A 27,658-nucleotide genomic window follows, 5' to 3' on the forward strand; every position below is an offset into this window, starting at 1 on the left:
AGTCCCTGGATCGAGTCCCACGTCGGGCTCCCTGCTCATCGGGAAGCCTTCCCGCCTGCTTCTCCCTCTCCCCCTCCCCCTGCTTGTGTTCGCTCTCTCGCTGTGTCTCTGTCAAATAAATAAATAAAATCTTAAAAAAAAAAAAAAAGAATTCCGAGAGGGATTATTATATTCTCCAAACTAATCTTAGTTCCTTGAAGCTGTGGAGCAGCGTTGCTACTCCAAGTATGATCCACGGAGCTGGGCCCTTCTGTTACCAATGGCCAGGCAGGAACAGAAATTGAGAGTAGGCGTTTGGAAAACTTTATGGTAATTTTACAGGTACTTTATGGCTGTTGACTCTAATGATAAAATGTGTCTAATATTTTATCTTATCTTACCAGAGCATGGTCCACAACTAACTGTTAATTCAAAAAACTAATCTGATCCTCCCTACATATAGTCTGGGAAGCACCGTTGTGTTCACCCTCGAGAATTTTACCAAACTCTAAGGCTTCTTCTGAGGGTTAGTTTCCCAAAATGAGGCCTCGGGTATTTTTCCTCCCCTATTTTCACCCATCTTATGCTATGAAATTGTTGTAATGATCACTAAAGCCAACATAAAGAATGTAAAAATATCTCTTTGAGACTCAAGGGCCGAGTACCTGTGTAAGAAGGGGAAGTGTCACTAGTCCGGTTTGAGTGCAGGGCTGCCGCCAGGCGCATGCGCGCACGTGGGTCCGCGACAGCCGAGGGGGCGGGGCAGGGAGGAGGCGGCTCCGAGAAGACGTCACGCCTCCGTCTCTACCGGCGGTCGCGCCTGAAGAAGGTCGGGATATAGTCACTTCCGCCGGGGTCGCTCTCTGCATCCGGGTCAGCTGCTGCCGCTGCAGCTATAGCTTGGGGACTGGGCCCCGGTCTCCACTGCGGTCCGAGGGGAGCGGGCTCCTCTCGGCCCTACCTCCTGCGCCCTGGCCGTCAGCCCCACGTCGCCGGCCTGGAGGGGCGAAGAAGACGAGGGAGCCAGGGCTTCCTCCGGGGTGAGTGCGGCCGGGGAAGGCTGGGCTACGGCGGATCTGGGCTGAGAGCAGGCCTGGGGCGGACGTCGGAGGGGTGCGTGCCCCCCGGACAGCCCGAGAGAGGAAGCCCAGGGGGTTATTCGATGTAGGGGGCGCCAGGGAACCTGCCCGGGAGGCGCTTCCCGGATCCCCGCCCAGCTTAGGCCCCCCGCCCTTGGCTCGGCTCCTGTTTGCCCCCGGCCACCCCTTTTCCGTTCGTGCTGTCGTGCTCGGGGTGGAACTTGCCCCCCTCTCGGCCCCGCTGCACACACCCTGGTCCCGGGCCACTTTGGTCGCGTATTTAAGATCAGTGTCAGTCCTGGTGCTGAACAAAGAAACTCGGACGTCTGATGTGCCCTGTACCCTCGGGGAATAGACACGGAAGCGCATATGTAATGAGGGCTTTAGTAGACCTTCCTCCTGTAAAAGCCGAGTTCCTGCGTGGATTCAGACATTACCTTTTACTTAATGGTTTGGGTTTCTTCTGTATATCTGATGCTGCTGTGGTTCTGCTCGATCAACTCCTGTTAAATTTATTCGCGTCTATTACGTTGCTTTGAAACTTCCCCTGTCTGCCTGTTGCGGGAGCCCTTTGAGAGCACAGCTTTTGTCCTGTTCATCCTGGTAGTCATAGTGCCTTCCTTATAGTTAGTTGAATGAAGTGTGTGATTGCATTTTAGAGTTGCTTTTTTTCATCCTCACCTTTTTTGATTAGAGATCTCTATTTCTCTTAATGCCTAGTTTCTTAACTTTTTCAATGAAACCTTTTTTTTAAAGATTTTTAATTATTTATTTTGACAGAGAGAGACACAGCGAGAGAGGGAACACAAGCAGGGGGAGTGGGAGAGGGAGAAGCAGGATTCCCATTGAGCAGGAAGCCGGACGTGGGGCTCGATCCCAGGACGCCGGGATCATGACCTGAGCCGAAGGCAGACGCTTTACGACTGAGCCACCCAGGCGCCCCGAAACATATTCTTTTTCTAAAATTTTATAAGAATTTCTGCAACTTGTAAATGTCTAACGTTTATAACTGAAGTTACCCAATTTAGTTACCTTGTATACTATTTTCTTGATGAATTCTCACATCTTTTACTGAGTTCTTGTCATTTTACATTTCTTCTAAACTATTCTTGTTCTTCATAATCTCCTCTGTTGCAGCCTAACATTGTTGGGCTTATACAGGAAGTATGACAGATCCTCTTCTGCAAACATGGATCTTGAACTAGATCATCATAAGTTAGTGCTGTTGTAGTCTTTAAGTATTAAAGGACCTTTGAAGATAAATGTAACCAAATCTGGCATTACAGGCTTACTCTGTATAAAGTTGCCATGAACTGGAGACAGTGTGCTGTATTAGAAACATTCTATATTTAACCTGGGAACCAAGATGTAGTGTCATTTGCCTCATATGTAAGATAAAATGGGGATAATAACACCAGTGTTTTATACCTCACAGAAGTTGTTGATTGGAACATGTGGGGATGATGAATGTACAAGTGGTTAGTAAATGTGAAAAGGAAAGTGGTTCTCTTCATTGCCTCTGGAGCAATGTGGGTAGGAGCAGCGATGGAGGACAGCATCTAAAAAAGGAAGTATTTATAACCAGTTCCGAAAAATTAACCTTGGCTGACAGTGGATCGAAAGTTGTCTTGTTAAGCTTTGATGGTATAAAGCAGAATACCAGTATAATATGATGATAATAATATTCCACAATTATAATTTTATATTACAGCAAATATGTATAACTTACAATAAAGTGTCAGAGATCAATATTAGACTTTAATCTTTGTAAAGGGCTTAGAGCGTCTCCAGTATGTTCTGCATACTGATCATAAAAGTACTGTTTGTAGGTGGCATAATTATCCTTTGCTTTATTTTCACAATTTTTAGAAGTCAGCAGCATTGTAATTTTTCTTGAATTTTGTGTTAATGTTTCAGATAGAGGATCTCATTTTGTTCTTTTAAATTGAGGTACAGTTGGCATATAACATTGGTTTCAGGTGTACATACAATAATGATTTGATATTTTTATATATTGGGAAATGATCACCACAATGAGTGTATTTAACATTCATTGCCACACATTGTTAAAATATTTTTGTGATGAAAACTTTTAAGAATAATTTCCTTAGCACCTTTCAGATATGTAATACGGTATTAACTATAATCACCCTGCTGTACATTAATTACGTCCTTAGGATTTATTTTATAACTGGAGGTTTGTACCTTTTGACCGCCTTTGCCCATTCCTCCAACCTCCCTCCCCTCTGGCAACCACCAGTCTGTTCTCTGCATCTTTGACCTTGGGGGTGTGTGTGTGTGTGTGTGTGTGTGTTTTAAGATTCCATATATAAGTGAGACCATATAATATTTATCTTTCTCTGTCTCACTTACTTTACATAGCGTAATGCCCTCAAGGTCTATCCATGTTGTCCCAACTGGCAAGATTTCATTCTTTTTATGGCTGAATAATATTCCATTGTGTATATATACCACAATTTCTTTATCCATTCATTTATCAGTGGAAACAGGTTGCCTCCATATGTTGGCTATTGCAAATAATGCTGCAGTGAATATGGGGCTGCATGTATCTTTTTGAGATAGTGATTTTGTTTCCTTCAGATAAATACCCAGAAGTGGTATTGCTGAATCAAATGGTATTTCTATTTTTAATTTTTTGAGGAACCTCCATACTGTTTACCATAGCGGCTGCACCAATTTACATTCCTGTCAACAGTGCACAGGGGCTCCTTTTTCTCCACACCCTTGACAACACTTGCTCTTTCTTGTCTGTTCAAGAATGGCCATTCTAACAGGTGTAAGGTGACCTCTCATGGTGTCATTTCATTCTTAAAAACCTGCATGACCCTGCTCTCAAGGAAGCAGTGACAAGTGTAGAAGATTTTTCTGGAGGCGTTTTGGTGGTCACTGTAAACATATAGGCTGGCCTAACGTATTTTCCTATAGCGCCAACAGTGTTGCCAGCCGCATAGGGAAAAGTGAACATAAATATCTAGAATGAAGCCCTTTTGTTTAAATGAAGAAGTGAAAGACTTGCCTGGACATTTCCTTCTGCCAATAAGAAGTGATTTCAGCATAGGTGGTAGTTACTAGCACCTATTCCAGCAGGACTGTTAAACTACGTAATAGTAAAGTTGCACGTGAGATTGTAATTTATAAATCAGACAGTTGTAAATAAGATTTTAATATTTAATTTTTGCTTATATTGCTGAGTTGCATAGGGAAATCCCCTTCTTCATCTTGGTTGAATTTACCACCACATCTCCCTTCAGAAGTTGTGTCAGGAGGTAATCCATTCTCCTTGATTTTTAACCTCACTGAGGTCAGCAGGTGTTCTGAATTTATCTAAATGACTTCTAGTGGTTAATCGGCATAAGTAATCATGTGCCCCCAGTACCACAAGTATGTTGGGAAATCAAGTTATTGCTGTTGCATTAGGTTATTTTAACAAATGGCATCTTAAAGTGTTATTTCCCCATTGTAATTTACCAAATTTATGAACAAAAAATGGGAAACAGCCACAGTTAACTTGTGAGTCAGCAGTGTCCTGATTTCCTTCAAAGTGGTTGTGCTTATATTGCTCCTTTCTTGTTTGTTTCCTGTTCTTACAGCTGCTGATGATTAAGTGCTTCCAAGAACAATACTCTCTCAATTGTTTGAACTTTTTGTCTACCTAGTGTACTTTTCTCCCTACAGTCTGTGATGAAATGGTCAAGAGTGAATCTATCTGTATCTCTAGGTTCTGTTTAACTAGCTTAAATAATTATCCCCAAACTAGATATCCATGTCCATGTGCTGTGTGTTTTAAAATCACATGCTTCAATATGATTGAAGTAAAAATTGAGTGAATCAGCTGAGAGACCTGAAGGACTCAGGCTCTCTATGTTTAGAGGAGTTATTTTCAAGTAATAGCCTTGTTCAAGTGGTAGGGGAACTAAAGGACATGGTTTGTCTTATAGAATTTCTCAAGTTACATATTTTCACTTAAAAATAAGGAATGATTTTACCAACAGAAATTGTTAATTGCATGTATGTGGGTTGCCCTAAATATTTTCATTACACTTTTTGAGGGTAAAACAACAGGAAGGCTGTTAAATAATGTAGTTGAATAAGAAAAATAAGCCTAAGGGGTAGAGCAAAATAAAGGCTTGCTATCCAGTGTCCTACCTTACAATATTCATATAACTGACATTCACAGGCTTATGTGCCAGGCACTGTGTGAGGTGTTGAGAATATAGTGATAGCAACTTTCAGTCTCTGCTTTTATTTTTGAGATATTAAATATTTTTTTGAGTATGTGGGATATTTGAAAAAGACAACAAGAAGATCCTGGTATTTTTCCAACACCTACAAAAAGGTAAGACAAAATAACAGAAACTTTTTCTGATTATTGAATTTAGGAAGTATATTAGTTCACTTTAGAGTGATTATAAGACTTCAGAAAAAAATTGAGAAGTACAGTGAATTAAAAATTTGGAAGAGACAGTTTTAAACCTTTAGTAATAGAGTGTTTCAGTCTCACTTGGGCATTGATTTCTAAGGTAATAAGCATTAAGTGTTTGGGCTTATTGGCCATAATTTGGGGGTCTTTTATACTAGTTCTGTGTTCTAAATAGAAAAGATTGGCAAGATAGGTATCCCTTTTTTGTTTATTTTCTTCTCTACAGAGAGGAAGAGTTGCCATCAGAGAACAATCTATGATGTGATCAGTGAAGACCTGTGTTAAGGTGTAGACTATGTATTAGAAACAGAGAATGTGGTAAATAAGTCAAGATTACTGTAGTTTAGGTGTGTTTTCCATTAATTTCTCAACATTGCCTGGCTCAGTGTTTTCCCAGAGAATTAAAAATGACTTACGTATATAAATACTGAGTTTTCCGAGCAAATATGTTGGTGAGGAAAAGAGCATTTGCTATTTTTCCTGTGCTTGAAAGTGGGTCCTCGAATATTTAAACCTTTTGAGAATGTGTGAACCCTTTCCTTGAGCATAAGTAAGAATTCAAACTGAGAAGAGAGCCTCCCAGTCTTGGCAGAGATATAAATTTACTTTACCATGTGAAATCTAACACTTCAGAAAATTGCCAGTGTAATTTTGTTGTTGTTCTGGAACATAATGCTTTTTCTGTACAGCTTTGTACATCTTTATAGTGTTGTAATGACAGCAGATAAAGCAACCATAAACCATGACCACATCTTTGTTTTATTTATTTTTTAATTTTTTAATTTTTATTTTTATTCCAATGTAATTAACAATGTTATATGAGTTTCAGGTGTACAGTATAATGATTCAGCAATTCTGTATGTTACTCAGTGCTCATGATAAGTGTACTCTTAATCCTCTTCACCTCTTCTACTCATTTCCCACCCATGCCCCCACCAGTTTGTTCTATATATTTGAGTCTGTTTTTTATCTCTTTTTATTTTGTTCATTTGTTTTGTTTCTTAAATCCCACATATGCGTGAAATCGTATGGTATTTGTCATTATATCCTCGAGATCCACCTATGTTGTTGCAAAAGGCAAGATTTCATTCTTTTTTATGGCTGAGTAATACTCCAGTGTGTGGAGGCATCATGTCTTTGTTTTACAAGACTAATTGAAGTGAATGGCTGGCACTATTTGTTTTATTTGATAAGTATTTTTTAAAGTTATATATACATGGTTTTAAAAGTCAAATAGTTTAGGATTTACTATGAAAAGCATCAGTCATTCTCCCCATGTCACCCTCTTTCTTCTTCCACTGGGACCAACCACTTTTTGCTTTGTTTTTAATACTTGTAGTGATACTTTCTGTCTCTTAAGAAATACATGTTTTACTGCTTTAAAAAAAAAAAAATTAGTCATCTATTGACTTGCTCTAATGCAATTGAACTAAATATTAGCTCATCTATACCTCTTGTGCCCTAAAGTTGTCACAGTTTTTGTTCTGCTCATTAACCAGTTGATCTTTATGACTTCTTAAATAATATACTTAAACCTCCAGTTCTTATTCCACCAACCAAACCAATCTCAGCGTTCTTCACCTTGTAAAGTGAGGATGTAGGCACCCACACCCTTCCTTGGACAGACTAAAACTAAAACTGAATGGCCTAGGTTAGCATATGTAGTTGCATGAATAGAAATATTCACGGGGTGCCTGGGTGGCTCAGTCAGCTAAGTGGCTGCCTTCAGCTCGGGTCGTGATCCCAGAGTCCTGGGATCGAGCCCCACATCGGGCTCCCTGCTCGGTGGGGAGCCTGCTTCTCCCTCTGCCTGCCACTCCCCCTGCTTGTGCTCTCTATCTCTCTGTCAAATAAATAAATAAAATCTTTTAAAAAATAAATAAAAAAGAAATAGTCACTAAGTTCAGTGTCTGAAAACTTATGCTGAACTGCATGAGAAAAGTTTAGTGTAGATATGAAGCAAATCAAAATGTAGCATTCATTTACTGGATAGTTACTAAGTAGCCTTCTTTAAATGGCTCTGGAGTGATGGCATTGAAACTAAAGAGATGGAAGTATAGAAAACAGCACACATATTAATTATACTTCAATTTAAAAATGTTAATTATAGGGGTGCCTGGGTGGCTCAGTCGGTTAAGCGTCTGCTTTCAGCTCAGGTCCTGATCCCAGGGTCCTGGGATCAAGCCCCATGTCAGGCTCCCTGCTCACTGGGGAGCCTGCTTCTCCCTCTCTCTCTGCCTTTCCCCTCCTTGTGCTTGTGCGCATGCTCTCTCTCTCTCTGTGTCAAATAAATAAAATATTTTTTTAAATGTTAATTATACATCAGTTTTAAAAAGATACAGCACACTTTACTGAATCATGAATGTAAATGCAATTTACTAGTGTTCAATATCTAGGATCAACCTCTATCCGGAGGACAGAAAATTAATTATGGATCTAGAGTAGAGAATATATTTACTTTTATTCCTTGTGCCTCCCCCCCAGATTGTTTTTACATAATTCACAAAACTTAATAAAACTTAAATCACAACCTGGGACACACATGCATATATGTAACTGAAAACAAATATTTTCACTGCCCAATACCCTTAACTGCAAATAGTACTCACATTACTAGAATATATAGACTCTGATTTTCATTCTAATTCTTTTTTTTTTTTTTAAGATTTTATTTATTTATTTTAGAGACCGAGCACAAGAGCGGGAAGGGTCAGAGGGAGAAGCAGACTCCCTGCTGAGCAGGGAGCCCGGTGCGGGACTCGATCCTGGGACTCCAGGATCATGATCTGAGCTGAAGGCAGTTGTTTAACCAACTGAGCCACCCAGGTGCCCCAATTCTAATTCTTTTTTGTTTGTTTGTTTGTTTAATGGTAGTTGCAGCCCAATAAATTGATTTCATGGCCAGGGTGGAAGTGTGAACTAAGGTATAAGATTATTGCACCTTTTTAGCAGATAAAAAGTAACATGGAAAATATGTTGTTATAAATTTTTCTCTTTTCACAGGACATTGGCTCTCTGGATTATCAGGAGTTTGTGGCTGATATTGAATCTAAACTGAGGATGGAAGGTGTGGAACTTAAAGAAGAATGGCAAGATGAAGATTTTCCAATGTGAGCAATACTTTCAAATGAAAACAAATTTAAAATAAAACTTCAAAATGTCTTTATTGAGATGTCACTTATTAAATGAATATTGAGCTTCTTATAGAAACCCAATGTCAAAGGTGTTGATTTGATACTAGAAAATGAAAGTTCCTTTCCAACAGTGAGATGAATTCTCTTATATCTTATTTTCCAGTAAATATATATGTGATCTTCTATAATCTTCTATTTTTGTTTTCAACATTTAAATTTCAAAACGTTGAAATTTAAGCAAAAAATGCTTAAATATGGTATTTCTTAAACTGGAATCTGAGGGGTTCCTGGGAGAAGGGAGTCTTTAGATGTCTGTAAGAGTTGTTAAATTTTGTGCTTCTATTTTAAGAAAAAAACTTATTAGATAAGGGTTTTTTAGATCATCTGGCCAGCTACTTTGACACGTTTGCATTTGTATTTACGGTTGTATTGGCAGCAGCTGGGTTAAGAGAAAAAGGGCAAAGGCAGACCTTATATTTAAATGGTGCTTCCATACCATCTTGGTCAGAAGACCATCCCAGTGCATAGGAAGGTCCCTTAACAGTGGGAATATGGACAGCTTGTGGGAGTACTAAGTCACTGCATAGCACATGGTGATAATAGTAATGATATAGAAATGCTCAGCTCAAAAGAATTGTAGCCATCATGACCGTACTGGCATGCGAGGGACAGTTTACCTTCGCCACACATTGTATTGTATTTCATGTTAAGCTCGTCCATTTGAGTTATATGTTTTTTAGGTTGTTTATAATTTTTAGGTTTGTTTTGTAGTTGTATTTAAGAGTAGTTACATAAGGAATTTATATCTACTTTTATGTGTTATTTATATAGATATACAAATCATTTCTGACAGTCTGAAAATTTTGTCTTTAAAAGTCGTTTGTAAATTATTGAAGCTTAAGAAACTGCTTTATTCAGTTTTCCACGTAATTGATTCTATAAGATATTTTAAATAGCTCTGAACTTCAAAAAAAATTTTTTTAATTTGTGAATTAAAAATTATGTCTGTATCTTCTAGACCTTTACCAGAGGATGATAGTATGGAAGCAGATATACTAGCTGTAACTGGACCGGAGAGCCAGCCTGGTAAGAACTTGGCACTTTGGTTTCAACGAAATGGTAGACTTTGTGCTATTTTTTAACACATTTCTTTGTCAAGGGAAAAAAGTATTCTCATTTTTTGTTCTATTATACAGAGCCAAAGGATAAGTTGAATGTTTAAGAAAGCATTTTTTGAGTGCTTTGGAAATTTAACTTTGTAAAAACATACCCTTGGGTTTTGGAAATTTCTACAATAAAAGGTTGAGAGGAGCTCATTTTTAATTGTAAGAACTGACTATAATGTTTGCCTCTGTTACTTAAAAAGACTTCTCCTTGGGGCACCTGGGTGGCTCAGTCGTTAAGCGTCTGCCTTCGGCTCAGGTCATGATCCCGGGGTCCTGGGATCGAGCCCTGCATCGGGCTCCCCGCTCAGCGGGAAGCCTGCTTCTCCCTCTCCCACTCCCCCTGCTCGTGTTCCCTCTCTCACTGTCAATCTCTCTGTCAAATAAATAAAAGTCTTTAAAAAAAAAAAAAAGAAGACTTATCCTTGCTGGCATGTGTTGTCTTGTCATGATGTAGAAGCAATAATGATCAAAATCCAAGGTTTATAAATTAATGCTTTGGGATTGTGTTTGATTAATGTTATTTTTCTCAAGAATGTGGTTAGAATTTTTCTCTTTTTGGGGCACCTTGATGGCTCAGTCAGTTAAGCATTTGGGCTCTTAATTTCGACCCAGGTCATGATCTCAAGGTCATGAGCTTGAGCCCCACGTTGGGCTCAGCGCTAGGCGTGGAGCCTGCCTAAGATTCTCCCTTTCACTCTACCCCTCCCCCCGTTCACATGCCCATACTCTCACTCTCTAAAAAAATAAATATATTTTTAAAGATTTTATTTATTTACTTGAGAGAGAGGCCAAGATCGTGAAAGAGGGGGAGAGAGCAAATGAGCAGGGGGGAGGGGCAGAGGGAGAGGGAGAGGGAGAAGCAGACTCCCCACTGAGCAGGGAGCCTGATGCAGGGCTTGATCCCAGGACCCTGAGATCATGACCTGAGTCGAAGACAGATGCTTAACCGACCAAGCCATCCAGGCACCCTAAAAAACAAATAAATATTAAAAAAAATTTTTTTCTCTTTTTCAACTTGAGCATGTAAACATTCCTTCTAATCTGTTTTTCACTTTTTTTTTTTTTTTGAAACCCATTCCATGCTCACTAGAAGTTAATGGAAATAAAGTAAGAAAGAAACTCATGGCTCCAGACATTAGCCTGACCCTGGATCCTAGCGATGGCTCTGTGCTGTCAGATGATTTGGATGAAAGTGGGGAGATTGACTTAGATGGCTTAGACACGCCATCAGAGAACAGTAATGAATTTGAGTGGGAAGGTAAATGCTTCATTGTTTTTATCTGACCTTTATTAATGTTTGTCTCTATATACATATGTGTTTTTTGAATAGGAGTCTCCTATTAGGATAATTGAAAAACTTAAAACTTGATCTTGAACTTAAAATCAATGATTAAGGGATTTTGTTGAAATATGAAGTTATTCTTTCTAAAGTTCCTACTATATTTTGTTACTAAGAGGAAATTCTGCTAACACAATATTCTCATGGCTTTCAAAAACGGTTTTTAGTAGATTACACAGGTGGCTTTATTTTCTTTCTTAATTGCTCAGGATTGTGAAATTATGTTTTTTCATGTTGCTTCCAAAATACTGCTTGATAAGTATAGCATGTTCTTTTCTTTAGTCAGTCAGCTAAGGAAAAGAGCTTTGATGAGACATGTAACATAGGGAATATGCTAAAAGTAGTTAAGGGTTTATAGAGAGGGAGCTTTGAAGGGAGTTTTTTGAGGGTGATTTTTTCATTTGGTTTGCCTGATAGTGCTGCACTATGTAAACAACCAACTTGAATTAATGTATACTCTTAGTCCCCAAACTTCATATTCCTTATTATTAAGTTACTTAGAAGTCAAAGGATTGGCATGTGTTTTGCTTTGCATGTTTTCTTTAATGAGATAATTTCTATGTACAGTATCTTTATATAGTTGTTTATATATTCCATCTTTAAAATGATTTTTACTTCAAAGCAGTGTTTAACACTGTGTTTTATCAGCAGTAAAGAGTAAGATCTTTGATATGCTATATCTTTGTTCCTTTTTTCTTCCCTGTTTTACTGGTTCAATAAGCAGTCCAGTAATAAGCAATATTTTAAAAAGATACTGAAATAGTTTTCTGCCTATGTGTTTTGTCTCTTCTTTCTTTAATGCTGCTGTAGTCATTTCCTGGAAGGATATTTTCCGTTAACAGCTTTATCTTGGAAACAAACAACTAACATGCCGTAGGTCCCCCTTCCCCCCCATCTTTTGGTAAGGACTCTGATACTAAAATTTTGAAAATCATTACTTCATTTAAAATCCTCTAAAATGCAATCTTGAAATATAAATTACACCTAATCATTGGTGCTTCTGCTTTGGCTAATGTCAATTTAAAATAGACTTTTGCATGTACATGTCAGAATGTTATTAGTAAATTTCTGCTCAATAAAACTGATCAAATGAGAAATAATCATTGGCTGGTTAACCACTTTCTATCTGGTATTACAGTGTTTGGGGAATAATTTATGTGCTCAATAAAACAATTTGTTCTCAGTTACTTTAAATAACCTATAGTGGTAACTACCAAGAACAGTGTTGTAAATAAAATCTGAACGGCATTGTAAGGCCAATGTACTAAGATTTTGATGGCTGTATGAATTATCTTTTTTGAACTCATGAACATACATTGCACTGTGATAGGTGCTTTGTGAATTAGCCCATACAAAAAAGTTAACCATGATTTCCAAAAACATAAAATGGCCTCGTATCAATAACAAGCCTTTTCCTCTGTTACAGAAGAAATACTTAAAATTCCACAGAAGATATAATGAAAAAATCCCTGAACAATCTAATTAGATAGTAAAGTGGTTAACATGTAATTTGATTTTTATTGTATAAATAACAATTTGTGATTCAAAAACCTTTTATTTTGACAGATGATCTTCCAAAACCCAAAACTACTGAAATTATTAGGAAAGGCTCAATTACTGAATACACAGCAGCAGAGGAAAAAGAAGATGGACGACGCTGGCGTATGTTCAGAATTGGAGAACAGGACCACAGGGTCGATATGAAGGCAATTGAACCCTATAAAAAAGTTATCAGCCATGGAGGTAAGAGCGATCGAAGATTGTTCATATCCTTTTTACTCTATCTTGAGTAAAAAAATAGATATAATAAACATTTATGTCATCTTAGAAACAACAGTTTTGAAGTAAAAGGATAAAACCAAATTTAAAAATCGTTAGTACATGCACACAGTATATTCAAAAGGTACAAGAGTATACAGTGGAAACTGTTTTCCACCCTGACACCTCCCCCCAAAACTGAGACTTTCTCCCCTTTTTATCCATTTATAATTTATATATAGTGAAATGCTATAATCCTTTTTTGTAGTACTTGCAATTTTTTCCCCAGCTTCATGAGATATAATTGACATATTGTGTAAGTTTAAGGTGTAAAACGTGTTGATCTAATGCAATACATATCACATAATGATTACCATTTCTTTTTTGTGGTGTGAACATTTAGGATCTACTCTCTTAGCAACTTCTGAGTACATAATACAGTATTACTAACTAGTCACTATGCTGTACATTAGATCCCTAGAACTTATTCATCGTATAACTGGAAGTTTGTACCCTTTGACCAACATCTCCTCTTTCCCCCTAGCCCCTGGCAAACACCATTTTAGTCTATGTTTCTAAGTTTGGCATTTTTAGATTCCACATATAAGTGATATCATACAATATTTGTTTTTCTTCTCACTTTTTCACTTGGAAGCGCTCTAATCTGAAATGTAGTATTCAGTGAGTTTTGACAAATGCCCATATTACCATATATACCCATATCACCTACACCTAGACCTACAGAACATTTTCATTGCCCCAAAAAATTCTCTCAAACTCCTTCTCAATGAATACCCCCCTCTCCAGTAACCACTATTCTCATGTCTACTCCCATGATTACTTTTGCCTGTTCTAGAATTTCATGTAACCGGAATCATATAGTGTACCTTCTTTTGTTGACTTCTTTTGCTCAGCATGTTTTTGACATTCATCCCTGTTGCACATGTCTGTCGTTCATTCCTTTTCATTGCTAAGTAGTATTTCATTGCATGGATAAACTACAATTGGCTTATTCATTTTTCTTTTGATGAACATGTGAGTTGTTTCCAGTTTGGGCCATTATGATTAAAACTGTGAACATTCTTGTACTAGTCTTTGTGGATATAAGTAAAACTTGGCATTTTAAACTGTAACTCTTAATTTACCTTAAAACCCTGAAAAAATAATTTAGTTTTACCATAAAGTACAGTACTAGTTCATTCCACGTTTTTATGGAGCACCAACTTTGCATATTTGTGGAATATCCAAAAATATAAGGCTTCATTTCTTAAGAAATTGCAAGTCAAATAGGAAAAGCTATGGGAGTATGATTATAACTTCTATCCATCTGACTGTGCCATGTATAGAAGTTTACAAAGACACCATAAATAGTGTGAGAATGTTAATGGTAGTCAAAATGCAAGTCACTCTCTAGAACATTTCTTATTACCTGAAGTCCTAATGCAGGAAAGGGGTAGGTTAAACAGATTGGGTTTTTTTATGTAGAGTCCTTTCTACTTAATTTACTTTCTGCCAAATCCATTTCCCTCTGTATTTCTATAGTCTTCATTCATCTGAAACCAGATCACCTGAATATTTGCAGTTACATTATTCTGCCTAATTTAATCCTATTCAGATGAAGAAAACAGGATAATCTGGATCAGGAAGTCCACAGACTTGCATTAATTCAGCCAGTTCATAGGAAACAAGTTGTGAGACCGGCCTTATGGTTCAGACTATCTTAAAGTATCTTTCAGAAAGAGTGCTTTATTTGGATTAGGGGGAAATAATTAGGACCATTTTATCCTATTGAATTATCATAGTGTGTTTTGTGACTAAGAGATTGAGGAAGGTATTGAAGATGCTAATGTACTTGAACTGTTTAAACCTTTTCAGTGTATGTTTGTAAACAACAAAAATGAAAGTTAAACCAGTGTTACTGGATACAGCTTAATATCTAGAGATTATAATAAACATACACATTTTAACACTTTCTTCAGTTAAAATTGTCAGAGATGTAGTTTCTAATACTCTAAATCTACAAAATGCTAGGCATTGCTGAGTGTAAAAGTATTTTTTAAAAAGCACCCACTTTAGAAATAAGTCAAACAGAGAAAGACATGTATCATATGATCTCACTGATATGAGGAATTCTTAATCGCAGGAAACAAACTGAGTGTTGTTGGAGTGGGGGGTGGGGTGGGAGGGATGGGGTGACTGGGTGATAGACACTGGGGAGGGTATGTGCTCTGGTAAGCGCTGTGAATTGTGCAAGACTGTTGAATCTCAGATCTGTACCTCTGAAACAAATAATGCAATATATGTTAAGAAAAAAAAAGAAGAAGAAGGTAGTGGGAGGGGAAGAATGAAGCGGGGGAAATCGGAGGCGGTAGACGAGCCATGAGAGACGATGGACTCTGAAAAACAAACAGGGTTCTAGAGGGGAGGGGGGTGGGAGGATGGGTTAGCCTGGTGGTGGGTATTGAGGAGGGCACATTCTGCATGGAGCACTGGGTATTGTGCACAAACAATGAATCATGGAACACTTCATCTAAAACTAATGATGTAATGTATGGGGATTAACATAAGAAGAAAAAAAAAAAAAGCACCCACTTTAACCATAACTTGCATAAGATTGTTTTATTGCAGATGTTTTCATATTATGCCTGCTTGGATTATATCGTTTCATTTGTCTGTTTACTAAAGTAGGACTGGCTTTCTGATTATGCCACTTTAAATGGGTTTCTGGTTTTTATGCCCACTGTTTCCTCTTCAGATTTTATTCTCATTTTGAGAAGAGGGGATTTTAAGATCTTTATAAGGCTATATAAGGTTAAAAAAGAAACCATGTTTTTTGATCAAAAAAATTGTGGGGGAACATGAACCACTATATAATCTATCAACTGTACATACAGATTTCCCCTGAAAAAGTAAAATCATGCTGGTGATTTTATCTTTGATTTCTTTTTCAGGATATTATGGGGATGGATTAAATGCCATTGTTGTGTTTGCTGTCTGTTTTATGCCTGAAAGTGGTCAACCTAACTATAGATACCTGATGGACAATCTCTTTAAGTAAGTATACCTTCATAAAAAAATTTGGACAGAATTCTGAGTTAATTAGATCTCCAATTTAAGACGTGAACTTTACCTGGGAGAAGATTGTAATTATCTCCATTCCAGTCCTTTAAGTCCTTATTCTTTGGCATTATAAAACTCTTCATTTTCCAACTCAACAGGAAAATTGTCAGTTTAAAACTGGAAGGGCTATTTCAGATTATCTGTTCCAACTTCTTTATTTTACATTAAATGTAAAGAAATTCTTCTATCTCAAAATCATATGGCTAAACTGCATTTACTCCCAAAAAGCCAAATATAACTGAACTGACTCAGTTCTATTTCCACAGAGTCATTCTGTTTCTTAAGTTAGTGGTGTTTTAAAAAAACTTATTATGGAAAATTTCAAACTTATATAAAGGTAGAGAGAAGTGTATTGAATCTTTGTGTATGAATCCCCTGCTCCCACAATTAGTTTATACTTCATTCCCAAAATGTATGCTCTTCCCATTGTATAACTTTGAAGCAAGTCCCAGAAATCATGTCAGTTCATCTGCAGACTTTTAAATGTGTATTTCTAGAAGATAACTCTTTCTGATACACAATCATAATACCAACTAATGCAGTTTTGAAATTTTAATTGGTTTTGCTGTCATTGAATGGAAAGGAACGGCATTATATCATTTGCATAATTTTGTTTGGTTCTGCAAAGCAATATTTAAGGCTTAAACTTAATTTGTTTTTACAGGTATGTTATTGGCACTTTGGAGCTGTTAGTAGCAGAAAACTACATGATAGTTTATTTAAATGGTGCTACAACTCGAAGAAAAATGCCCAGTCTGGGATGGCTCAGGAAATGCTACCAGCAAATTGATAGAAGGTATTGTAAATACACATTGAAAGCTAGTCTGAATAATTTTTATAATAGCTTTGTTCAATTTTATTTCCTGTTGTCACTTAAGGACACCATAAATTATATTTGTTAATTTCATAACATGTTTCTATTTTCTCAATTCAGTATTTTAGAATATCACGAAAGAAATTAGTTTTGATCTGTTTTATAAAGAATAATTCCTTAAAACCTATAAAATAGTTCTTTATCTCCTTATTTATACCACATTGAACAGTTTCCTATAATTTACATTTTGGGAAAGGATGGAGAATTTAGTACATTTCCTATTTTAATACATTCTGAATTTTGCTAGCTCATAGTGCTTAGCATATTTTATGGTTTTTAAGATGCTTAGCTATAATCTTATTTTGGAATGAGCTCTAGGGAGTGTATTCTCCTGGGAGTTAGTCATCCATGCTAATGGAAGGAACTTTGAATCTCCAATTGGTTTGATTAGACTGTAGCCACATCGAACTAGTTTAATGAACTCAGACTCATTAATAGGTTTCTCTAAATACCTAAACATGGCATGGGCTAGTTTTTATGATTTAAAAAAAAAATCCTTAATGATCACTTAAGTGTGGAATATGCATGATAAAACAGCAGTTTTTATTTGGTCATTTTAAGTCGTCCAGGGTAATACCGTTAATTTTTACTCAGAATTTTGGACTCCATAAGAATGTGTTAGATCTGATTTACATTTCCTGTTCCTGTGGTGAACTTGACTCCCATCTTTCTGCTGGCACAGTGCCTTTCATGGTGAAGAAATGAGTACCAGTTCCCCTCTCGTCCTGAAAAATGAAATTTCATATTCAGTATTGACCTCTAACCCAGTTGACAGAATTCTAAAGACAAGTGAATGTATTTAGGAGACATTTAACAACAAGCTATACTGTGGACATAAATTTAGCCAAATGAAGTAAAGTTCATCTTGTAGCAGGAGGAGAAACAGAATTCAAGAATGTATTTTCTTGTCTTTAGGAATATCACAACTAAATGAACTTTTGGATGACAGATTTGTGTGTGTATAAAGTTGCACATACTTATTGATGCCTTACCTTTCCTTCTAGCATTAGAATTTATAGAGCTTAAAAATTTTTCTTTTTTTTTTTTTTATTCCAGGTTACGGAAAAACCTAAAATCACTAATCATTGTACATCCCTCATGGTTTATCAGAACACTTCTAGCTGTCACAAGACCCTTTATTAGGTAATTTTCTGAGAGTCATTGACTTAAAAAAAAAAAAAAAAAACAGAAACAAAAACACAAACTCCTTATGTGAATTTCTTGTCAGTTCTGTTGGTCAGAATATTGAGATAATTATCTTTATTTTCTTCCATAGCTCAAAATTCAGCCAAAAAATTAGATACGTCTTTAATTTGGCAGAACTAGCGGAACTTGTCCCCATGGAATATGTTGGCATACCAGAATGCATAAAACAGTATGTTTTGTTTTATTTCTTTAATTGTATTGGATCTTTATATATTGATGTACAGGAGGTAAATATTTTTCAATAGTCATTCTGTTACACTTCCTATATGATAAATATTTTGTAACTGCTCTTGTTTTTATAACTAAGGAAAAGGGAAAGAAGCGATTTTCCAGCACCTTCCCCACAAGTCACCATTTTCTTCAGGTTATCAGCTGAAGAAGCAAGGATTATTTCTGGTTGTGATTAATTTTTATTTTTAAAGACTGTTTATTTTTTTTAAAGATTTATTTCTTGAGAGAGAACACATGAGATGGGGGAGGGTCAGAGGGAGAAGCAGACTCCCTGCTGAGCAGGGAGCCCGATGCGGGACTCGATCCCAGGACTCCAAGATCATGATCTGAGCCGAAGGCAGTCGCCCAACCAACTGAGCCACCCAGGTGCCCTAAAGACTTTTTATTTTTAAGACTGTTTATTTTTAAAGACTGTTTACAATCTTAAGTGGTGATTTCCTCATCAGTCAGTACTAAAGAACATTCTCCAAACTTGAATATGCTGCTCGCCAAATATGAGTAAATTCATCCTGGCATTGAATAATCCTATTACTGGAGAAATACAATATTATTTATATCAGCCTAACCTTGGTTCATTCAGTGGCTGGAATATGTTCTGTTTACCAAATTCACCTCCATCTAATTTTTAAAAGGATTTGGTAGAAGGCTGTTAACATAAATCCTTGAGTATCACACTGCTATAATGTAGAAAAAGTTTTTTGGTCTACTAATCTGAGGTTTAGTCTGTTGAATGTGTCAAAGCCAGATTTCTTAGATCAGTTTTGACTTTCTACATAGTGTGTTAAGTATTTTTGGTTTTGCCTATAGACTTATATGAGTTTATTGTCAGTGCCTTTTTTCAAGTTTTGTTCATCTTCATAACATGTATATTTACTGAAATAACTCTTCCCTACCAAGGTATGAAGAAGAAAAGTTAAAAAAGAAACAAAAAAGGTATATGCACACCTTGACTGGGTTGCATCTAGACTAGTCCATTTGCATTGCACAGACTAACTCTTCCTTATTGGTTGGTTAGCTTGTAGACAAAGATAATAGCATTTGTAAATATAAACATACCCCAGAATCCAAATATAGAGTGAATCCGAAGTTCCTGATGCTGAATATGGCTTGGATTCACCCTGTTCTAACACCATGTATAATGCCAATTAAGAATTAAAGGCCATAGGCCCTCCTCACCCCTTCATGTTATACATACTGATAGCAAAACCAAAGAAATTGCTAAGAATACTATTTGGAAAACCAATTACCTCTAAGCCTTTATGTGTTTCACCATATTGTTTAAATGTCCAACTAGTGCTCTTGATAAATATATATGTACTTTTTTAAGGTAACAGTTTATTTCCCTGGGGTTTATGAGTATATTTGCAATGCACATATTCTTTGGCTAACCAACATTGATTTCCCTATACGCTTAAATGGCCTGCTAACCAGTCAAATTCTACATATGATAAAATACCTAAAATTCAGTATACCATTAAATAGTTAAGCACTCTGCTTTCCATCTTTAATTTTGAATACTTCTGCTTTGAGCATAACAAACTATTAGCTATTAATATCTCGGCTTAGAAGATGAAAGGCAAGGTATAAAATAGTTACCATTTTATATAGCAGTCTAGAACAGTGTAGGATTTGGAGCTGACTTGTTAATGGTTTTTGTTTTTTTAATGACAAATTAGCAAAACAGCTTTAATACAGTCTCTCTTAAGGTGAGAGATTTGTATGTAGTTATTATCACTTTGACCATTCTAAGGAAACAGTTACAAGGAACTGAAACATTCTTGACACATTTTGGGTCTGTTGATGAGCAAGAATTCAGTTGATGATGTGATGGAATCATAGCTTTACATTCTCATGTGACACTTAACAGTTTGACAGACATTTTAACGTAGAGATGTGGACTGTAATTTTAGGTATTGCTAATTTTTTTTTCCTTTCTAGGCACTGGTGTACACTTGCCAGACGGATAACTGAAATTAAAAATATAATCTGTAATTGTATAATGAAGCCCACTGCTTCATGGATTTCAAAATGAATTGCCTTTGTTGATAAAATCTGCTGAATTGTGCCTTTTTACAAAGTTCTTAGTATTTAATTACCTGGAATTTAGGGATCAGAAAAATAGTGGAACTATACTTTTTATTTAAATATATTGTTTGATACCTACCAATACTATTTTATCTTGATTTTTTTTCTTCTTTTTTTACTTTTGTTTAACCATAATAGAATCATTACATATATCTTTCAGGTACTTCTTAGTTTTTGCACAAAGTTTGTTAGTCTTAAAAAAATAATAAATCCTTGTCAGCTTGAAAATGGTAACATTCAAGTTTTAAAAATAAAGGAGCATATTTTTTAAAAAATGTAACAGAGGCTCTATGTGGAGGAGCTTACTTAAGGTGCAATCTCTTATGATGAATACCGAGAATAAGGAGGATTCAAAACTGAGTGTGCAAGCATAGTAGTTTTAAGTGTTGTAGATGTTTCTTTCAAGCAGCTCAGTGCAAGTGTGGCCAGAGAGATAGCAGTTGTTAAAATGTTTGAATGTAGTTTAAAACTAAAGTAATTGTGAAATTAGTTCATAAGAACTAATTCAACATATTTCAGATGTTGAAAAGACTGGATATATATTGCATGTCTTATCGAGACTATATACCTCTCATATTTTTGATACCAGCATAAAAAATGTTTTTAAATGTTATTAATCTGGCTTTACCACAGACCAAGACTTTTAGGTCTCATTCACTACTGTTCAGGGGATCCTAGTAATGGGTGGTGATGATGATAGTAATGGAAACAAGTGTGAAAAGTGTCTTCATATATTATACCAAATTGTTTTAAACTCCCCTCCATCAGTAATTCAAACTGGTACAAATATAATAGTAATAGACTGTTGTACATTATCTTTAAGGGGTTGTTTATAATTGTGTTGTAATTACATAATTCTTCTAATCCCCACTTGCCTAAATTTTGATATGATCTCTGTGCAGCCCACTACTAATCCAGTTCGATTTTTAACCACATCTAGATATTTCCAATTATTAAATTTGATGGCCTCTTACTATCAAAATAAGTGGAAGGCATTTATAGTCTATGTATACCAATAAATTTTGGAGAATAGTTTCTATAAATATGCATTTTTATCACTGAATTTAAAAACATTGGTCAATTGGTGGCATTAGTGGCATTTTAGTATTTCAGTTAACAGACTCGTTTTTTAGGGAGTTATTTTTCCTGCCACTCTCTCATCACTTAGATTCCAGCCATGCTACAGTTTAAGATTTTAATATACCTGTTATAATTTGAACTTTTTTTTAAGATTTTCTTTTCTTTATTTGAGAGAGAGAGAGAGCACAAGAGGGGGTACAGTCAGAGGGAGAGCAGGGAGCCCGATGCGGGACTCGATCCCGGGACTCCAGGATCATGACCTGAGCCGAAGGCAGTCACCCAACCAACTGAGCCACCCAGGCGCCCTAATTTGAACTTTTAATAAAGCTTATGGGCATTTGTATGTAAAGTATTTTATAATCTTTAAAGAAACAACAGTCACATTTCTTGTCGGTGTCCTCTTGTCTTTAAAAATTATCTTTCCTGGTTGGGGAAATGTTTGGTAACCTTTTTACTATGTCTGCTTCTTTGCAAAGCTTTGTTTTTAACAGAATAATATTCTATGCTAAAAGTAGTCACAATTTTTAGAAAGAAAATTGTTTAGTTGCTAGTGTCTTATTATCTATATTGTTTTTCATTAAACAGAGTTGATCAAGAGCTTAATGGAAAACAAGATGAACCGAAAAGTGAACAGTAAGTTTGGCGTCTAGTCCAAACAAGACTGAAGAATGTGCTGATGAAGCAGTGCTCTTTTTTGCATTTATAATGCATTTATTGGCCCTGATTTTTATGTAACCTGTTACAAAATGGACTTGACTCTTCCTTAATGGACTTTTGTGTAAGGGACTGTTCACTGCTGTATTGGTTTGCAAATCTCTTGAATTTAGCTCTTTATTAGCGAATTATATTGTAATCATTTTATATTTTATATTGCTAAATAGCAGAGAACCACACTTTATATAAAGCAGTTTTTGCATTTGTTTGTTGAATGATGCATCATCTTCAGTAAACTATTTATATGCCTAAATGGTAAAGGAAAGAGATAATATATATTTTTATGTTTCTGAGCAATATTTTTTAATGTATACCTGTCTTGTGGAAGAATGTACAGGTAAATAAGACCATGATTTGTAAAGTGCATGTTCGAATTTTTGTTTTCGTAAATGGTTAGATACATTTCCTGGGTAACTTAGAAAACTCATAAGGTGAGGGACAGTTAAACTGGTTCTCATGAATACCCAAAGGTCATGTACATAATCTAAGTAGATTAATACTATCCTAAGCTTTTTTTTTCTCATTTAATACTGTTTCTTAATTCAGAAGCGCAAATACAAATGTATTGCACACTTTCTCCTTTTTAAACTTTAAAGACAAGTCAAAAAGCCATTTTTAGAACTAGAGAACTTAAGAGGCTAAGAAATGGGGTTTGTATATATGTATATATGGGACATTTTATCTTCTGGCCAGAAGTCAGAACTTTATAAAAATTTTAGGTCTGTTCACTAATGTGAAATAAGCTGTGTGTCCAGGGTATCACTCTCCAGAATTTGTGAGTGCAGTGTAGTATTCAGAGAATGTGATGAGTTATTCACTGTCCCTATTTTTCTGTAGAAAATAGGGGCTGCTTTTTTAACTGCTCTCAATGTGGGCACTTCACCAAAATACTTCTGTATCAGTTACTTAAACCTGGTAGGAGGTAGGTGTTTGACCTAATCAGATTTGTGTATATTCACATTTTCTGTTGAATCATGTTGACAGTACTGTAAATTAAGTTATTTTGTAAGTCTTAGAGCATCATTACATTATGCTGTTTGGGACGGCATTTAATATAAGCATATAAACTTTTTGTTTAATTTGGTAATAAGTACCTTGACTCTACACTGAAATACATTGTACTGAGGTGCCCAAACAGAACTTAATTACCCACAAAATCATCCTAAAACAACAGATTGGTCTGATACTGTGTCATATGCTTGTGTGACTCATACACATGTGGAAAAATTAGTATCCTCCAAGTTTGAGGATACTACCACACCCCAGCCCTTCCCATAAGGTAATTTACAAAAGAATGTCCTAGAATAGCAAAATTGAAGCTGATGAGAGCTAAGCTTTTAGGATTTATTCTGTCCCAGACTGAACACACATGTGGCTTTTACAAACATTGCCATTTTTCGTATAAAGTTTCCGTTAAAAAGGAGAATTTTCCTTTACTTTTTGTCCTCCTCAGTTATAAACTTGGCATGCTAACCTAAGTCCAATTATGGGAGATGCTGGAGGATTCCCAGGATGAGCTGTTCCTCAGCAGCCTTCTGACTTAACTTGGATCCAGCAGCCGTGGGCAGATCCTAAACTAATGTCATTATAGCAAATAAAGCCAAAACCATTTTTGCTTGCTCAAACCTTAGAAACAGTTTGTGTTGAAAAAGCAAACTAACAATAACAACTTAGGCATTCCTTCTGAATTTACCATATGAGAATTACGAATAAAGAATCATTTAATTGTGATTAGAGTCTATATTTATAGAGCTCTTTAAGTAGTCTTTCATCTGTAAGTCTTTATCCTGTTCAAAATTTGCTGAACTTTTTAAATAGGTGGTTTTCCTCCACATAAAGTACACAGTGCTTCAGGTTCAACAGTTTATTGTGTTTATTCACTTTTGCTTTTGCAAGCATTGTTCCTAACTATAGATACAACTTGTTGCAAAAGTGATGCATTTTCCTAAATATTTTTTTAAAGTACAGGTAAACTTTAATCTATTAGAACATTAAAATTCAGAAGGAACAGTGTTAACACTTGGGATATAACGAGAGTGATGTGCTGTGAATCGTTGGATTAAACGACACCTGCTCTAACCTACACCTTAATGGAATCTGGTACAGGGACATGCCCCGTAAAAATGTTTCATAACTATAAGGCTTAAGATTATAACTAGTAGGTTAGAGGAAAAGCACTTAGGCAGTTTGTTATTTGTAATTTGTCACTATGTGACATTTCCCCCATATCATTCAATTTTAATTTTCCATTGCTGATTGAAAGTACATAAAATTGTATTATCTTTCTGCTGGGGTCATGGATCTAACTTAAGTGGTTTAATTTGATTTTTGTCACTATGTTTTATTATACTTGGGCTCTGAGTGTCTCTCTTTAATCAAAAGTTTCTCATATAAAGTAATTTGGTTGTGTTCTGCTTGGTCATATTCCTAAGTATCACCAAGGAAAATGCTATATTGGCCTCCCACTTGAAGCTTAATAGCCTTTAACTCGGGTCGGGGTGTGGGGAGGATAGGATCCTGAGGAGGGCCTAGTGGGGTAGTTGGAAAGGAAGATAACAAAACAAGGAAGTAGGAGAAAGAACTCTGAAGAGGTAAAGAGTAGGTGTTATCTCAGATGTCACTGAATGTTTCCCTGTGAAGGGATGTACTGTGTATGGCAGCTCTTTGCACCATATAACAGTCTTGTATCCAACGGGAAAACCTGCAGGCTTCACACAGAATATGTGAATTAAGACTGGAGTGAAGAGGGCAAAGGTTAGTAATACCTATAATGAGAATTTATATTTTCATCTGCTTTGTCTCTTCATACAGAAGCAAGTTTGAACAGAGAGGGTCAACAATTACAGTGCTCAAATTAAAGTTTAGGACCAGGTTATTTTTCATATTTTATGAAACGTGGTAAACATTAATTAGTCTTCCAAAATGGACAGCACTATTTAGTAACTGCACTGAATACTGAAATTTGCTGATTGACAAAGTATATATCAGTAGCTAGAATTTCTTCAACGACAGTTTCAGAATTTAAAAAGGTAAAAGTTCTGCTTTTTGATAGAGACTTCTTGTAGATGACTACAGTGTTACTATTTGGCTGTTTTTATGTGAGTGCTCAGGGAATTTGGAAGTGTTTGATTTAGTGCAGAAGTGGCTTTTTTAGATTTCTTCAATCAAGAGGTAAATTAGCATTAGGATATTATTGGTTAGAACAGGCCAGTTTCTTGTTGAGATCGGTAAAAGTGTGTATATAAGGTGACAATAGCTTCGTCCTTTTTCCTGTGTTATATGTGGAAAATTGCTAACATTGCTCAATCAGAAGGGAGAAGATAGGCTGAAAATAGAAATTTGCTAATCCATTCCATCATGTTTTCTTGCTTATTTTTTCAAATATTTAGATATTTGAGAAATGGATCACAAACCTCAAAAGGAAGGAATAGAGGAGTTAATGTGCTTATTAGTTAGACCAGCTACTCTGTTAGAGTTTATCCTTGTCACAGGGAACAGGAATTGTGTGATTTGAGTCACTGGGAGAAAGCATGAAGAATTTAGACTCACCTGGGAAGGTCAGCTGGTAAGGGAAGTTGGAGGTTTTCTACTCAGTGTTCTCATAGTACAGAAGAATTACCTAGGGATCCTTTCACTCACCTCTTCCGCGGTCCCAAGATTCTGAATGAATTAGAATCAGCAGTGGTGAGTCCCAGTAAAGTAAGTTTCTTTTAAAGTTCTAATGGCACTTGAAAATAAGTATTGTGTTGAACATGAGGAGTGACACTAAAATTTTAACATAGCTGTTGCTTTGTTGCAACTACATATGGTAGATCTACTTAATTTCTTATGTTTTGAGAATTACTTTTAAGAATACTATGAAAAGTTCACATAAAGCAACTTAAATCAAACACCTGATGAAAATCAAGGGTTTAATTAAGCTTTCAGATCGATAAAGAATTATATTGAGCTGTTTGCTTCATATAGCGATCTGATTCTATCTTGTAAGACATTCTACAAGGGGTTAAAACATTTACATTTTGGAATCTTTGTGTTTTCACAGTCAGTGTGGCTAAGGAGGAACTTGGAAAATAATACTAATTAGCTATTCCATTGCACTTTTTGTATACGAACTTTCTAAAGTTGTGCCCCTTAAACCGTTTATGTACATAAACCTAGCTAGCAAATGTTGGAGGTGTGTTCAGGGCCACTGACTTGCACAGTCCATAGGACACTATGCACACAGAACACAATTCAGAGTGAGTTAGACACCTACACACTTTGATACAGATTTCAAAAATTCAAATATTTTTCTTAATGTAAATTCACATGCTGCCATTTAGACACAGTGTGCTGTGATCATTTCACCACTATTCAGTTGATGTTGCCTAGCCTGGTGCTGTCATTTTACAGTGTGAGAAATTCAGTTCTGATGACTGTGTGTGCAAGATGTTGATGTGATCCCTGTAAGAAATAATGGGGTTCGTCTTGATTTACTGAGGAGATGTAATATTTTATTTTCCTTTGACTTGTTAGGAATACGGTAACTTGCGTCCTGGTTTGTTGCACAGCATATTTTTGCAACGTTAATGAATTTAAATAAATTAATTGGAAAGTTTGTTTTTGACTCATTTTTATCACATTTTTTGTCTTCCGTTATGTCACTAAGTTTTTGCACTGAATTATCTCATAAGCCTTTCAAATAGTTTTAGACCTTTTGTTTCTCTTTCTGTAGTCGGGTGCTACTTCCTATTTTTCAAGGGAGTGAAGTGTTCATCCTGCTTTAATTTTAAACATTACCTTAATGATCACACTTTGTATTTCATAGTTTAGAATCATTTTAGTAGTGGGGAATCCAACAAAATCAGTAAGTGGCAGAGATTCCACTTAGTAACACTTTTGTATTTACTCCTTAATCACTGTTCAGCTACTTAATGGCAAACAGCTGTACACATATTGCTGCCTTTAATCCACATTTAGGATACCATTTGGATTTATATAAACTCAATATATATTGAAGTGTTTGTCTTCCATTACCTACAAATTTTAAATACAAATTCTCCCACATTAAAATTCTTCAGGAATCACAAGAGCTTGCTGGGCTAAGTGAATTGCAGCCCTACTTTGAATGGTAAAGAAATCCTGCTCTAATCTTCAGAATTTGTCTTCAATTTAGTATTGCAGGGTCTTCAACAGTATTACGCAGAACACACTTTAGGCATAAGATGTGACTGCCCTAACATTCCTAATTGTGTATCTAACAGTGGATAAGATTAATCTCAAAATTACAATTCCCTTATGAATGATTTAGTAAACCTGGTGAATTACTCGGACAGGACGCCAGTCGGCGGGTCTAGGGCTTGAAAGCTGCTGGCCCCACGCCCCTCCTCCCTCCGCACCCCGCCCTCCCCTGGCAAGTCTTGAGTGGCGAGTGGGAGCAGGGGCTGGGCGGGGCCTCCCGGCCCACCCGCGT

At 36.2% G+C, this 27,658-nt stretch overlaps 1 protein-coding gene across 7 annotated transcripts; it reads left to right on the forward strand.

The window, feature by feature from the left end:
* The first annotated feature begins 793 nt into the window (after window positions 1-793).
* BNIP2 (BCL2 interacting protein 2) lies at window positions 794-26,803 on the forward strand. Of its 7 annotated transcripts, none has more exons than XM_064570375.1 (12): window positions 824-1,019; window positions 8,165-8,325; window positions 8,503-8,609; window positions 9,652-9,719; window positions 10,890-11,057; window positions 12,705-12,881; window positions 15,848-15,950; window positions 16,681-16,812; window positions 17,947-18,033; window positions 18,167-18,265; window positions 19,225-19,260; window positions 22,078-26,803. In XM_064570375.1, the coding sequence occupies exons 3-12, from the start codon at window positions 8,560-8,562 to the stop codon at window positions 22,127-22,129; spliced, it is 972 nt and encodes a 323-aa protein (XP_064426445.1). In that variant the 5' UTR covers window positions 824-1,019; window positions 8,165-8,325; window positions 8,503-8,559; the 3' UTR covers window positions 22,130-26,803. The 7 variants fall into 7 exon arrangements, with proteins under 7 accessions (XP_064426444.1, XP_064426448.1, XP_064426450.1 ...); XM_064570376.1 differs by having other exon boundaries at window positions 8,185-8,325; XM_064570374.1 differs by lacking the exon at window positions 8,165-8,325 and having other exon boundaries at window positions 794-1,019.
* The last annotated feature ends 855 nt before the right edge of the window (window positions 26,804-27,658 follow it).

Source organism: Mirounga angustirostris, unplaced genomic scaffold (genome assembly GCF_029215605.1).
Source record: "Mirounga angustirostris isolate CCGP_5_RB_7025 unplaced genomic scaffold, mMirAng1.0.hap1 SCAF_9, whole genome shotgun sequence".
NCBI lineage: Eukaryota > Metazoa > Chordata > Mammalia > Carnivora > Phocidae > Mirounga > Mirounga angustirostris.

Bases quoted from the DNA above. Each gene is read 5' to 3' on its own strand.
- BNIP2 (XM_064570374.1), top strand. From the start codon at position 8,560: ATGGAAGGTGTGGAACTTAAAGAAGAATGGCAAGATGAAGATTTTCCA. The intron at 8,610-9,651 runs GTGAGCAATACT...TGTATCTTCTAG, and splicing joins CAAGATGAAGATTTTCCAAT to ACCTTTACCAGAGGATGATA. The intron at 12,882-15,847 runs GTAAGAGCGATC...TTTCTTTTTCAG, and splicing joins AAAAGTTATCAGCCATGGAG to GATATTATGGGGATGGATTA.